The 15,231-nt window shown below is 46.8% G+C and overlaps 1 protein-coding gene across 1 annotated transcript in view; it reads right to left on the bottom strand.

Moving 5' to 3' along the window:
- Window positions 1-15,231, bottom strand: part of PLXNA2 (plexin A2) — a 222,696-nt gene that overhangs the window by 70,985 nt on the left and 136,480 nt on the right. The window contains exons 5-9 of the mRNA XM_050781525.1: window positions 10,650-10,750; window positions 6,357-6,480; window positions 4,250-4,403; window positions 3,549-3,645; window positions 316-430 (exon numbers count right to left, since the gene is read on the bottom strand). Coding sequence (XP_050637482.1) covers window positions 316-430; window positions 3,549-3,645; window positions 4,250-4,403; window positions 6,357-6,480; window positions 10,650-10,750 — 591 coding nt within the window. The remainder of the gene's footprint in view (window positions 1-315; window positions 431-3,548; window positions 3,646-4,249; window positions 4,404-6,356; window positions 6,481-10,649; window positions 10,751-15,231) is intronic.

Genomic DNA, 15,231 nt, shown 5'->3' with positions numbered 1-15,231 from the left:
TCTTCTAGACCAGGGAGTCTGTTTGGTTGAATATGTTTCCTCTAAGCTTTCAGTCTCAACCCCCAGTTACCTTTGCGCTTTTGAATGCATAGAGTCTTAGGAGTCTAGTAGATATAGCCTCTGCCTCTGGGGTCATTTGCTGCTACTTTTTTCAGCTTTATAATAACAGGCTTTCTAGCATGTAGAATTTCTGGCAAGATGGCCAAGATGGACCAGGGCAAGAAAATGGCCAAGCCATTGGACTGACCATCTAAGGAGGGAGGGGCCACTCAGACTCACTGGGAACACTGCCATGTTAGGGTGAGCCCTTCTTACCTCTGAAATATTGATCCGGCCCTCCTGGAAGGAGCAGGTGGTAGGGTCATGAGTGCAGAGGTTGCGGTACTTGCACCAGTGGCAGCGGAAGGCGCTGTTGACACAGGACAGGCACCTGCAAGGACAGAGATGGTGAGAGGCAAAGAAGAGAACAAAGAGGGAAGGTGGCATGTGTCATGATAGAAGTCTGTTAACCTGTGTTTAAATCCTAGTCTCATTCTCAGGAGGGAAGACTGGTGGGCCATCCTTTAGCCTCGAGAATTGTGGATTCTCCATCCATCATATTCGTGGGAACAGAAAATTGGAAAGAAAATGAGACCAGATAATAGTATAGTATAACTTTTACAAAGCAGGGGTGTGCTTGTATAAGCTCATGAGAACTTTTTATTCACATTTTCAGGAATTTTGCAAGCTGGTAGATATCATGGTAGTAGTTTGAAATCGGCCATGGTGGAAATAGTTGCGCCACAGAATTTGGCAATGCTGCAAACTAGGTTTTCTTCTGAGTGCTGGTGGCTAAACATTTCCCAATATTTCACTGTTTGTAAAGACAGGGTAGCCGACAGAGCACAGGGAAAGGAGTTCGGCAGATCTGATTATAGACTTGCCTCTGCCGCTGACACTGGGGTCACACTGAGTAAGTCACTTCACCCTCTGAGTTGGAGTATCTTCATCTGCCTGTAATACAAGATTCCTGACTGTGCCACAGGGCTGTTTGGTGTCAAATGAGATAATGTATAGAAAATGATTTTGAAAAGTGCCATGCTAAATGTGAGTATTATTGTCAAGTGCTTAAATTACCTATTATTTCAACCTCTTAAACAACATTTGATGTTAACGATTGGTTCATATCATCTGTGTTATTGGGCTTGGGGGAGCAAACAGTATTAAGTGGTAACTCTGTCCCACTCCCCCAGGCACAGAACAATAGGATATGTGTGTGGTATGTGGTTTTCTTGCCAGGGTGAGCACTTCTTTCCTTCCAGTTTCACCTGGAGACTGTGTATATTCTTTTGGCTCTCTGTGTGTGATCAGGTCATTGTAATGGAAATGAGTTTTGCAGGTGGGGTTAGTCTTGCTCCTCCTTGCAGTCCCCCTACTCTAGTCTTGCACAACTAGGCCAATCTGGAATGGACAGGACCAGGTCTGCAGTCTGGCGCCACCTGGTGGGGCTCTGATTACATTTAAGTGGTTGGGGCTTGATCCAGGGGTCACCGGCTCACAGGCCATAGTATGTTAGGTTTGTTAGCCCATTTACACTTCATCTTCCCATGCAGAGCATTTTTATCCCATTCTCCATTGCCCAGACTTTTTTAGCTTCTGAGCTTCATGCTATCTCATGTACTCTCAGATAGGCTGGTTCTTGGTAACATCTTACGATTCAGCAAATAAATAATGAAAATGGATCAAAGGCCTCGGGAGGATGGTTATTGGGGCTCTAGCTACATGTGGCTCTTCCACTGGCTATCTTTGTGACCTTTATTGTAGCACTAATCTTTCTGTGGGTCTCAGTTTACTTTTATTAAAGTAAATTATTGAAAGGAGGGGACTATACTTGATTCCATGAATTTTAACTGAATTCCAGTAAAGAAGGACAAGAGAGACAGTGTTTGGCATTAAAATGGAATCTTTGCTGTCAAGGAGACCTGCTTTTTTTTTTTTTCTGTTAAAACTTGCTGCCTGTGACAGCATCTGTGTTGCCATAGCAATACATATTTGAAAGTGGTGACATCATACTGGGTTGCCATGGAGATAAGATTGCTCTCACAAATAATAGATTCCATCACCACCATGTTGGAGTTTGAGAAGGAGGTAAGAGGTTCTGTTGCCAAGATGCTTGCCATTCCCAAAGCAGGGTTTGCTGGGATTCAAATGCAGGGGTTAGATGGCAACTTTGTCTATTTCAGCTTCAGTCCCTTTCTGGCCTCCCTGGTTCCTGCCAGGCCTTTTCAATAACTTGTTCTGTCTTTCTCAGTACATCTATTTATTTGTCCCAATGGGGCTCCTTCCTTGACTAATGTAGAGACCAAAGAACTCCAGAAGATTATTCTAATTATGAAAATCAAATTCAGAAAAATGGAGAATAAGGAGGACTAGCTTATTTGCCTCTTCTAATGACTAAAGATTCCTTTAGGGTTTAGCTGCAAACAGACCCTCTCCCCATCTTGATTGCTGAGTCCATCATGCCCATAGCTTGGACCCTACAGACTGGATACCCCTGAAGTCCTGACTATGATGTGGATCCCAAGTGGTTCCTGCCCCGGGCAATAGGAAAGATGAGTCTGTAAACATTGCGAATCACTGCCTCCTCTGATATGGAGCTGTTCATTGACCTTTCCCCTTGCTGAATGTCCAGGGTTTTTGGTCCTATGACCCTTATGTGGCTCTATTACAGAGGCCTGTGCTTCCTTCTTTCTAAACCAAATGGTGTATGAGTTCCCAGCTTCTGTGGAAAGGGTCTCAGTTTCTCTACCAGAGAGGATCAGCAGAAACTAAATAGGGGTTTCACTCCCTCCATTTCTGCTTTTTCCTTGTGAAATGTTCCCAGCTTCTCACACAGTTGTGGAGTCTTATAGCGTGTGGGCACCAATTGGCAGACATTCAGCTGCTGGAATGGCTGGTGAGGTCAGTAGAACTAAAGTCAAGCCACACTGAAGGCTGTGGTTTGGCCTGTCTGGTTTCCCTTCCTCTGAAAAATTTTGAAGGATGTATTTAAAAAATGATGGAGTGAAGGTCTCTGCTCTACCTCCCCATCGAGGTCTTTTTATCATGTGCTGAGAGAGGCTACTTTCCCCCTTCCCTGCTCCTCCTCTGTGGGTGACTGTGTGCATAGCTGAGTCCCTATCTCAGAATCCCTCTTCATCAGGTTGTGGGTGACTCTACTCACTGTCAGCCTCTACCTTCAAAGTCACCACCAACTGATGGAAAATGAAGAATTTTTTTTACGGTTCCTGTTCTATGACTCTCTTTTTACTATCATGGCCTGAGAGTTGGGGGTTAGTTGTGTTGGGGTGGCGTCCAAGGATTCAGAGACTATAGAGAGTAAATACCATTTAGTTTAATATGGTAATATTTATGTATAGTATTCTGTCCAAACAAAGTGTCAGGCCCCATGGGGAAACTGTGAGGTGACTACAACATGGTTCCTGTCCTAAAGGAGCTTAGCATCAAGGGGGAGAAACCCCAGACCCACATCCAGATCCAAAGCAAGACCCTTTCTAATAAGGACTTACAGTTGGTGGGCACTGCAGTTGTAAAACTTGAACTCGGTGCTGACAAATATCTTCCCTGTCTCCTTGGACCTCAGCTGTAGCTCCAGCCCAAACCAGTCTGGAAAAACAAACAAAAAAGGACGGGATTGGGTAACAACGTGGGGACCCAGTGGACAGCCACAAAAATAAAATGTAAGCCATGAAGCCACCACAGGGCTCTCTTAGGATGCAGATACTATGTGGAACCTGCCTGAATCATCTCTTCTCCTCCCAAGGGACTCTCTTTGGGTAAATACCAGCCCACCCCTCAGACCCAGACTTCCTTTGCCTGCAGGGAGGAAGAAGCAGAATTCCATGGAGCCCCTTACGTTGGTCAGCCATGCTCCATTACTGAAAGGATTTCAGAAATATTAGGTCTGAGCCCCCAGTTCTGTGGAGAGATCCACTAAAAAAACTACTGAGGGAAGCCACTCCATTCCTGGGAAGGACGGGCTATCTGGAAAGATGCTGTGTTCTGTGTAGCCTTAACTGAAAGCAGAGCAAGGGTTTTCCTTCCTGAAATTCACTTTGGGGCATGACAGTTTGCTTTCAAACTTAAACAAGTTGTCTAAGCCAATATTAGTATCTGGTATAAGAAGACTGTGTGCCTGGTTCTTGTGACCCCAGCTTCCTCAGTATAGAGAAGCCCCTCATTTGTGGCTCTCATGGCAGATACTTCTTACCTTGATCCAGCGGGATGACAGGGACATCCTTGGGCCCAGGTGAGATGCAGATGACCTGGCTCCCTGACACCTGCCCCTCCACCTCCGTCAGGTTCCCAAAGGCACAAGCGATACCCGCAGATAGATCAGGAGCATCACTCACTACCAGGCTGAGCTGTGGGAGGAGCAAAGAGATGATGCCAAAGACAGACCTCAGGAGACCTGGGCTCCAGGCCCAGCCCTGCTATGACCCACTTTGCTCACTGATCTCCCCTGACCTCATCTATAAAAGAAGGATGTTGGTCTAGGTGGTCTTCCAGCTTTGAACACTGAAGTTACAGTCCTTAATTATTCAATGTGTGCAGGGTCAATGGTTTTTATTAATAATATTATTAATTAATTTTTCCATCTTCTCTAGCATCAGAAAGCCCTACGGGTGGGGGTGCTAGAGGGAAAGGTACCAAAATCCATCTAAGCCTCTGTTCATTTTGACATGAAAACTAATTGCAAGGCACCACGCAAACTTGAAAGCAAGTCATGAACCAAGCCCTTCACAAACAAGGCCTTAGCGGTGCATGGCTCATGGGAGTAAATATCACCAACCTGGAGGTTTACCAGGAGCTCACTAGGTTGGCGGAAGATAGCTAGCTCCTCACCCTGGCTGTCATTCATTAAGAGGCTGCTTCTAAAGGTTGCGGGTTCCCTAGAGTTTCTGCTTCTCTGTTCCATGTGGGCTCTCTGTTCTCTAGCAGCTCCCTTGGAACGGACCAGTAGGTTCATAACGAGCTCAGGGGATCAGAGAAGTGGCCACCAACTGCTTGACATCTGCTATTACCTATGGGTTCCAATCATCTAGGCCAGTGGTTTTCAGCTTTTATGAATTTGAAGATCCTCCTTTTAATAGTGAAAATTATCACAGACTCTCTGAGGAATCTGCTGATGAGAAAATATTCAATGGCAAAATGCTGCTCTAAATCCATTGCACTTTTAAATGAGTTTGTACTCAAATTACCACAATACAGTATCTAAGTGGTATCTGAGTAGGTAAGAAAGGTGACTGGCTTCTTTTGCCCATGAGGTGTGCCCACAGGGTTCATGGTGATGACATCTCGGTGGCCTCCAAGTTGAGGACCATGATGGAGTAGGTAGGTTTCCCTTTGTTTTATTTTTTTAATTGTTAGTAAGGACAGGGTCTCACTATGTTCTCCAGGCTGGTCTTGAGCTCCTGGGCTCAAGCAACCCTCCCACCTCAGCCTCCCAAAGCGCTAGGATTATAGGTGTGAGCCACTGCACCCAGCCTGTAGGTTTCCCTCTGTCTTCCTATCAACACCCAGTGCTGTTTATTTGCAGTGGGTTTCTCAGTCTCAGTGGGCCTCACCTAGCCTTTCCATACATTTGTCTGCTGCTGAATCTCTGCCCCAGTTTTGTTTCCATGGGGCCAAGAGACTTAGGTACAAACTCCCCTGTTTGTTTCCTCAGCTCCCTTGGAGCCAAAAGCTCCTGGTGGGGATGAATGAACTGAAATCTTAGAAGGTTCATTAACTAATTAACATTTGTGAATGCTCATAAAACCTTCAGAATGAAATAATAATGCAGGGCCTGAGGACATCAAATATTTTGGGTTGTACCTTGACAGATAGTTAAGGGCTATTTTATTCTCTTTAATATTCTCTTTAAGCATACACTGACTTCGAATTGAGGCAGTCACTTTCTTGCTCTTATTCTTTCCTCTCTCTTTCTGTCTCTCTCTCTCTCTCTCTCACACACACACACACACACAACTTGCAGATTTCTTTAAGAGTGCAGCAAGTGGAGAATTGTAAATACAGCAGATACTAAAGAATGCGTTATTTGGTATTGGATTGCATTATGTTGCAGACGGTTGTTACTAAATGCAAAATCTAGATTTACCAAATAGATCAATGGGTAATGAATTTGCAGGGAAACTGGAGAATGACTATGTCCTTTACAATAGGCATTGCCATACATTTGCTATAAACATAAAGTCTCCTTACTGGATTTAAAGTCTGATCAATTTACAGATACTTGTGCAAGCGTTAATGGAGCACACCCACACAGGTGCATGCACTGTGCTCCCTCTCCCCATGCCCCTGGATGAGTTACTTACCAACCGACTGTGCTCAGATACTGAGATGCTGCTGGGATGCACTGCGAGGCTCACACACTGGCTGATGCTGGCAGCAAATCGATTGGGTTCCCAGGCCTGTTGGCATTTGTCCCTGCGGGAGCACCTGCCATAAACACAGATTCACAAGAGGTCAGGCCTCTGGGACCCATCTGTTTGGCTCCACTGTCCCCTGGGCAGGATGGGGGTTTGCTGCCCTGAGGCCTGTGTCCTATCTTCTCAAGAAGACTTTTACTGTAGTCCAGAGGGCTTTGGTGACTCCCAGACAGTCTCTGTTGCAGTTAAGGACAGACCGAGAGGGAAGAGGATTAATCCCCAACATAAGAGATGCAGTTTTGATGTAAACAATTGTTAACGGTGGAGGGTGTTCAGGTTCTTGACATCTTGAACAAAGAATTGGACGAAACACACAAACAAAGCAAGGAAGGAATGAAGGGATTTATTGAAAATGAAAGTCCACTCCACGGTGTGGGAGTGGGCCTGAGCATAGGGGCTCAAAGGCCCTGTTACCGAGTTTTGGGGAGTTTAAATACCCTCTACTTGGAGTATGTCTTATGTAAATGAAAAGGATGAATGAAAGTTACAAAGTCATTTACAGCCAGTGTACGTCTATGGAGAGGATATTTTGCGTCAGAGCTGAAGTGTGAATCAGCCTTACGTTCCCTGCCTCCAGACCTTGTTTTCCTGCCTCAGAATGATTTTTTTTTTTTTGAGACAGAGTCTTGCTCTGTTGCCCAGGCTGGAGTGCAGTGGCAGGATCTCAGCTAACTGCAACCTCCGCCTCCCAGGTTCAGGCAATTCTCCAGCCTCAGTGTCCCTAGTACTTGGAATTACAGGCGCACGCCACCATGCCCAGCTAATTTTTGTATTTTTAGTAGAGACAGGGTTTCACCATCTTGGCCAGGATGATCTCGAACTCCTGACCGCGTGATTCACCCTCCTCGGCCTCCCAAAGTGCTGAGATTACAGGTGTGAGCCACTGCAGCCGGCCCTAGAATGACTCTTTACAGCACTGTGGGATGCTGAGACCAAAGAGTGAGGGCAGCCTGCAGGACCTGAAAAGCAGTGCAGCCATGGAAAAGCAAATGAACTTTGGGGCCAAAGAGCCCGGGTTCCAACCCCAGACCTGTTACCTACTAGCTGTGACCCCTTGGACAAGCTACTTAATCTCTCTCTGCCTCAGTTTCCTCAACTGTAAAAAAAATAAGGATTGGCCAGGCACTGTGGCTCACATGTGTAATCCCAGCACTTTGGGAGGTTAAAGTGAGGAGGATTGCTTGAGCCTATGAGTTCAAGACCAGCCTGGGCAACATAGTGGAACCTCATTCTAAAAAAAAAAAAAAAAATTAGCTGGGTGTGGTGGCACAGGCCTGTAGTCTCAGCTACTCAAGAGGCTGAGATGGGAAGGTTGCTTGAGCACAGGAGGTTGAGGCTGTAGTGAGCTGTGATTACACCACTGCACTCTCACCTGGGTGACACAGTGAGACCTTATCTCAAATAAAAAAAAAAGGATGAGGATGATGACAATACCTATTTCACAGGGTTGGTGTAAGCAGTTAGTGCTTAGAAAATGGCCTGGCACATAGTAGGTGCCATGACAGTGTTAGCCCTTATATTATTAATATTAATGATGCTGATAATGATTCATATTCTCATTCTCCTCCAGAGAAATTTTTAAGAAAATAGGAGAGGGTCTTGGCAGTGTGGGACAGTCTGCAGATGATCTTGTGGGTGGATTAATGGCTATTTGAAGGCAGTGGCCATGTTTTATTCATTGGGATATTCTACCTGTCACATGGTATATTTTAAATAAATATTTGTGTCACGAAATAATGCCTTGAGACAGAGAGACAGACAAGGCACTGCAGCCAGGGCTGCCTGTCAGAAAACTTGTTTGGCTGTTTCTCCCAACATCTTCATCTCGGGCTCTAGGCTCCCCCTGCCCACAGTGGCAGGTGGGCAGGTGACACCAGCACTCGGGAGCTTCAGGTTGCTGCCTGCCTTGCCACATGGAAACCCGCTCCATGGCTGGTGCCAGTGTATCCAAATCAAATAGCCATAGGGACACTAGCGATTCCACAATCAAGCAGTGATTCGCACCCTAACTCCCCCCAAACTCCTCCCCTCTTCCTTTTCAGGCACATAATGGATCTAAATATGAATGCTGTCAAAGAAAAGAATTATTGAGGTTTAAGTGAATCCTTAAGATAGCTCTAAAGTGAGCTCTTGACTGGAGCCTTTATCTCATTGACTCACTGAAATGGCTCTTTTTTATCATACTATTTATGGCAACAGCCCTAACAGAGATAAATAGCCTTGGAGACAATAACACACTTGCAAGAGCAAGGCATACAGAAGAGACAGGAAGGCTTCAAATCCCCCCACCCCCTCAGAGGCTCCTCAGCCCTCGGCCTCCGTTAAAGAGGCCTCCGTGGGGACCCAGGAGCTGCAGCTTCCCCCATCTCCTCATGCCCGATACCAGGCTGCTGCTCGCAGGCGGGAGAGCGCTGCAGGAGGGTCTGGTGGAGAAGAGAATGACCAGATGCAAAGAAACCTCTGGGTATAAACAGCAAAAATCTTGTTCTCCATGAGCTCTTGGGGCAGAGTAGCCGAGAGACGAGTGCCCTGGTAGGTAGCGAGGACTCTCTGAAGAGTTAAGGAGTTGAGGGAACAGAGGAAACCTGGGACTATCCTGATGTGGCTCATTCCAGCAGTCACAGCTGACCTGCACCACGAGGAAGACGGGGTGGTTTGTGGCACTGGGGAGGCCCAGGCATTGTTGATAGATCTGTAGGCACTTGTTCAAGTCGGGGAAAGCAGACGTCCTTGCTGTTGAATAAATGATAATCCCCGATCTATCATTTTGGTGTGTTCGACATGGGAGAAGTGCCACAGGCACTGAAGCTGGGAGGACCGAGTGGGGGAGGCATGGGGAGTAGGAGGTACCACCAGACATGACCACTGCAGAGCTAGAGGGCAGGCCGCCCAGGGCCCTTCGCACAGAGCTGGCAGAAGGCTGTCAGGTTCTTTGGAGAAAGAAATTCTTTCGAGGAAAGACCCTGCCTGCTGGTTGGTGGGTCAGCCTCACTGCAGGGAACCAAAATTTACCTGCTTTTGCCATTCCTGGGGCACAACATGAGCATCTACCACTTGTCCGACCTAAATGGAGGCACACCATCCGGGTCTGCTAAGAGCATTTCTGCAAAACTTTGTGAGGAATCTCTTACCTCCTAATCCCAAGCAGGGAACCCAGTATTCATGGGCTCAAATCCAGTCCAGATTTTGCATCTGTGAGGCGCCAGCCTCCCTCCCTCCCTCCAGAGCCCTCCCAACACCTGCTGCAGAGGCTGGAAGCCAAGAGCTATTGTGCAGGACCCTGAACTCTGGCCCTCTGCCTCCGCCTCCACCCCAAACCCAGCTCATTTCATGGAGATGCTTTGCTGGCTGGCATAGAGCCCTGGAGTTTCCAACTCCATTGGGCAACAGAATTCCTAGCCAGCTCCTGTCTTTCGGGGTTTTCACCCTTTCTCTTCCCCTGGGGCTCTTCAAATTAGAAAGTTTAAGTGTGATTTAGCATTTATATTCAGTTCGTATTCAATGGCAGATGATGAAGCCAGTTGAAGTGAGATGCAAACTTCTTGTAATCATGAAATAATGAGGCCAGAAGGGTCCTCCCAAGGGTACAGGGTCCATGATAATTATTCTGATTTGTGTAGCCTCTTCTGGGCTTCCTTATTACCAAAGCATTTATTACTTCATTTAGTCTTCACAATTCACCTGTGAAACAGGCATTTTTCCTAAACAGCAATGGAGAAACAGAGGCCTGGAGTTGTCAGAGGACCCATCCAGGGTCACACAGCAGCTAGCTGGAGTCTAAGCTTCCCAATGCCAGTGCATCACCATCTGCACACTCTTGGCACAGAGGGGCACCTATTTCAGGCTACACTGTGGAGGTTTTGGGGAAACCTAAAGACTACAGTTTCCCTTGTGAGTTCTTTCAAAGACACAAGGATATAAGCAGCTCGCTTCGGAGCAGCTGAAGGGCTGAATTTGGAAGTAAAATGAAAGAAGAGAGGCAAAGGCTCTGCACTTAGAAAGAAGGCCCACCCGTGGCCTCTTTGCCTCTTCCCATTCTCAACACTGAAGCCACGATTAGAATCACTGCTCTGAAGAGGACAATTCCTCTCTCTGCAAAATGCTGTCATTATCCCATCATTCCAGGAAAGCCCAGGTCTTCTGCATGCCAAACCCTTTTCCAGGATACCCCAAACTTACATGTTGTGCAGGGCACACCAGCCACAGTGAGGGTCCCCAGAGCTCAGGCACTCCCCACAAGTTGTATACTGCTCACATGACTCCACGGGGACCCTGGTGACCTGGCAGAGAGAGGAAAGAGGGCACGGTGAGGTTAGGCTGTGACGACTAGCAGGTGTGTGTCACAGAGTCCTGCGTCTATTCACACTTGCACTGTCAACTCCCCTAAAGAGGTAACACTGGGCAGCAGGCCATGGCCTCAATGTCCCCAATCTCTTTACCTGCATAAGGCAGGTGGTCTAAGCTGAAAGTATCTCTGAGTTGCAGGCCTAAGACTTCTTGTCTTCGCTAGAGGTAGCAGCAAAGGCTCCATCTATTTCTGCCTGACACTAGCATCCTCCCGAGAGCTGGGCAAGCCAGCAGCAAGTACTCAAAATGGTTAACTCTGTTGAAAGGCTATTGAGTGGCACAAACTCATCTCTGAAGAGCTTTCAGCTGGGCTTGGGCTGAGACATCCTGCCTACACAGAAAACATTCAAAAAGGGAAAGGAGAAACTTTTCCCATCAAATAATATTCATAGTATGGCACAGACTCTTTACAGCCAACCAAATATACCACCTGGATCCAATTATCCCATTCTCTGATGTCTGCATTCAGTTTCTCTAGTAAATCTCCTATCCTTTGAAAAGTCTGGCTAAATGGGAACATCCACAGAAAAGAGCTGCCTGATTCTGTCTTGCCTGGAAAGTGGGAATTTGCAGATCAAGATCCTACCCCCGCAGAGAGTACAGCCCGTGTACACTCCTCCTGGTCTTCTGCTGGGGCCCTGCAGGGACTTGAGCTGGGCCTGTCTGGATATTACTCACCCCCACCTGCACAGCAGGGGTGACAAGAAAGACCAGGCAAGGGGGGTCAGAGGACTGAAGTGTTCCAGTTGATACGTCCTAGGTATCTGTTGCTGGCTGGGGCAGGAGGCTGCTGGGCTGCAAAAGCATTTGCTGGGCTGGGAATGGGTTCTTATTTGTTAGGGCATAGAGGTCCCCCACCTACCAGATGTGTAAAAAGTAAAAACATAACCTGTGGTCCAGCAGCACAGTGTTCTGCCTCTGGCAGGGAGACAAAGGATATGATGGAGACAACTTCACGCCATCCTCCTGAGAGGTTCAGGACGGATCCTAACACTATTCACTCAGCAAATGTTTATCAGATGTCAACGCTGTGGAGCTCTGGTGCTAAGCAATAGGGAAACGATAGCGAACAGCACACAGATTCTGCCCTCCCAGAACCCTACAGTCCAGTGGGAGTTGTTAATTACAAACCGAGACTTGCTCTACATTGTGCTGAGTTTTTGTTGTGTGGGATTGCTGTGAGTGCTGAAGGTTTGGGGAACTTAGAGAAGAGGTGACCAGTGGGGTAGGGGTGCCTTGAAGGGTAAGGGTGGGGGGGTCAGATGCAGAGACCTGGAAAGACATGCCAAGCTGAAGGATTGTGATGAGCAAAAGCAATCACGGACAAGTTCAGTATAAACTTAAGTGTAGAATGTAGAGTGGGTGGGAGGGGAGAGAGATGAGCCTGCCTTTCCTCTCTTGGGTGTCCCCACCCATCCTTCCTACATCATCACGCTTAACATTCCATACTACGAGGCTTTTCTGTAAGTCAGTGACATGATCAGCTTTAAACATCTCTAACCTCCCTTTAATAATAAAAACATGAAATGCAGGGAGATGAGTATAAAATCTTGCACTTCAGCTTTAAAAAAACCTGGTACTCTAAGTGTAAGATGGAGGATAGCTGATTTGAAATAGTTCAAGTGTAATAGACCTGAGGGTTTGAGTTGACTCAAAGTCAACTCAACTATCTGATATGACCTGACAGGGTGATGTGATAATGAAAGAAGCTAATTTGACCATGGGCTGCATAAATACACACACAGCATCAGGGTCGAGAGAAGCCACCCCACACTGGGGAGTACGGAGTTCAGGTCTCCACAATCTGCCCTAGGAGGGGCTCAACCAGAGATCCTTCCCTGAGGGTGACCAGGATGGGGTGGGACAGAGAAGTGGTGTCTGAGGTAGAGCAGATGAACCTGGGATGTTTATTTAGTCCATTGAAGAGTCTCAAGGTAGTCATGTAGGCTGTTTTCCAGTGTTCGAAGGGGAGCAGTATGGCTGCAGTAGGACTCATGGGTGAAAAGCTCAGAAAAGCTCAACATCATGCAATCGCCTGGCTTTCCAAAGGAACGCCTGTCACAGGGATGCATAAGCAGTCAACATGACATTCATCCCAAAGGCTGGAAGAAAGGATTTCTGCCCTCAGAGGAAGGCTACATTAGTCCCTGCGAATTCTGACATTCCAGCTTTCTATTTCCCATAGTTTCCCTAACTCCTCCTTGAGACTGTTGATGATTTTTGTCCTGTACAATCTTACAGTTAAAAGATAACATGCAGCTACCACCACCACCAATTGATTTCACACTGCCTTAAAGAACAACCCTTGAACTCTGCCTCATGGCCCACAATGCCTACAAGAAACACCTTTCAGACAGGTATCTGCAGGAGACCTTCTAATGTGCCTCTCCTGAGCCTGGTGACTATCAGCCCTCTGGGATATCAGAGACCCAGGGTGCCTGGGAGGCTTCCGCTGGCCCCCTCCAAACCACTCTCTGAGGCCTGAGAGAGGCGGTCCAGTGCCTAGCGTCCTTTTCTTGGGTTTTGGGCTCCTTGTGAGTGATGTCTGCATCTGGCTGCAAATTAAAACAACTGTCTGCATTGCATTCGGCCCGTCTGTCAAAACACAGCCCAGCCCTCAGCAGCTGGGAAAAGGGGCCCTGAATGGGAGCAGTGTCTCTAGCAACAAAGCCCACTTTCACGCCAAGTGCCACGGAGATAGTGAAACTCTGTTCTTCTCCAAACATGAAACCAATAGCACAACTATTTTTCCTGTTTCCTGGGCCCTCCTGGTGATTTTTTTTTTTTTTTTTTTAAATGCACTGAGTTGAAGAGCAAAGTGAAACAGGAAACTTAGTTGGTGGGGGTGGGGGGTTGGTCTAAAACTTGAATTACTCTCTCCTCTAAGATGTAATAGCCACACACAAACCAGAGGAAAGAAATGTCACAGTGACCGGGAGGAGACCTTCAAAGTCAGATGTTCCCAGGAGCCTTCTCTGTCTCTTATATTCATGTGCTTCTATATTCATTTGTCAGCCAATATTCATTGATCATGTCCTCTATCCAGGCCAGTGCTAGGCACTTCAGAATAAAAACAGCAACAGCATTAAAACGCAACTAGCACCTTCAAGTTGCAAACAGGCAAGCAATAAAAAGAAGAAAGCGATACATGTTCTAAGAGAAGTATTCAAAGAGGGCTGAGGGAATTCAGAGCAAGGAGAAAACACTGCCGGCATCTGTGCTGCCCAATACAATAGCCACTAGCTTCATGTGGCTATTGAGTTTGAAATGTAGCTAGGACAAATTAAGATGTGCTGTAAGTCTACAATACACACTGGATTTGGAAGATTTACTGAGGAAAAGAAAGAAAGGAAAAAATTACATCAATAATTTTTTATTGACGTGTTAGATATTTTGCCTATCTTGAGTTAAATGTCTTAATAATTTCACCTGTTCTTCTTCCTTTTTGAAATGTGGCTGCTAGAAAAGTTAACATTACACATGTAGTTCATGCCTGTGGTTAGAACTTTATTTCTATCTGACAGTGCTGCCCTAAATGGAGTATACACAGTTTGTGTCTGGGCCTTAAAAAGTGAAGAATATTTAGTCAGATGAAGAGCATTCCAGGTGGAAAGAACCAAATAAGCAGACATTGGAAAGCACCTTCAGACACCTTTGGTGAGGGCAAGGGAGGGATGGTTCAGGTCTGGATATGTGGGTCTGGGTGACCATGGGAAGAACTGCAAAGAACACAGAGCTGGAATATGTAATGCCTCCGAGCCTTCTAGCCTTGGCCAAAACAATGTCCTCCATGAGGCAGGCCTGGGGCTCTCAAGGAGCAATGGCCCTTAGTGTATGGTTCTCAAACCAGCACCATTGGTGTCACCTATGACATTACTGAACATGAAAATCCAGGGTCCACTAAATCAGAAACACTGGGGAAGGGGCCCAGGAAATGGGTCTTAACAACTCTCCAGCCAATTCTTACGCAGGTCAACCACTGATATACATGACTCCAGCTCCCCGAGTGGGTCTTTTTACATGTTAGGTCCTGGGGCCAGGAAGAAACAGAATATCACTCTTCCTTGGGGCTATGGGAGGAATTAGAGGGATTTTAGGGGTGTAGGGGAAGGCAACAGTACTCTGGGGACTACTTTATGCCCAGTGAGAAATTGGTTCTAATCATTCTGCGACTATGAAGTCCATAAAGGACCAAGTTCAAACCTCTGCAGTCAGGAGCCACTTCACTGTGCACCCCAATGGCGTCCGGCACTTGCTCTAGGGCTGGGTGGGGTGGGGAGGGAGATGTCTTCAGAAGCTCAAGAAAGAAAGGGAGCTTTCTCCTGGAGAATGTCCACCATGTCGAGTGTCCTCTGTCGGGGCTGACTCAGAGTTTAATGGGATACTCTATGACACTTTAATTAGCATTTGTTTA

The sequence above is a fragment of the Macaca thibetana genome, chromosome 1 (genome assembly GCF_024542745.1).
Source record: "Macaca thibetana thibetana isolate TM-01 chromosome 1, ASM2454274v1, whole genome shotgun sequence".
Taxonomy (NCBI): domain Eukaryota; kingdom Metazoa; phylum Chordata; class Mammalia; order Primates; family Cercopithecidae; genus Macaca; species Macaca thibetana.
This window is presented reverse-complemented; position numbering and strand designations above follow the sequence as displayed.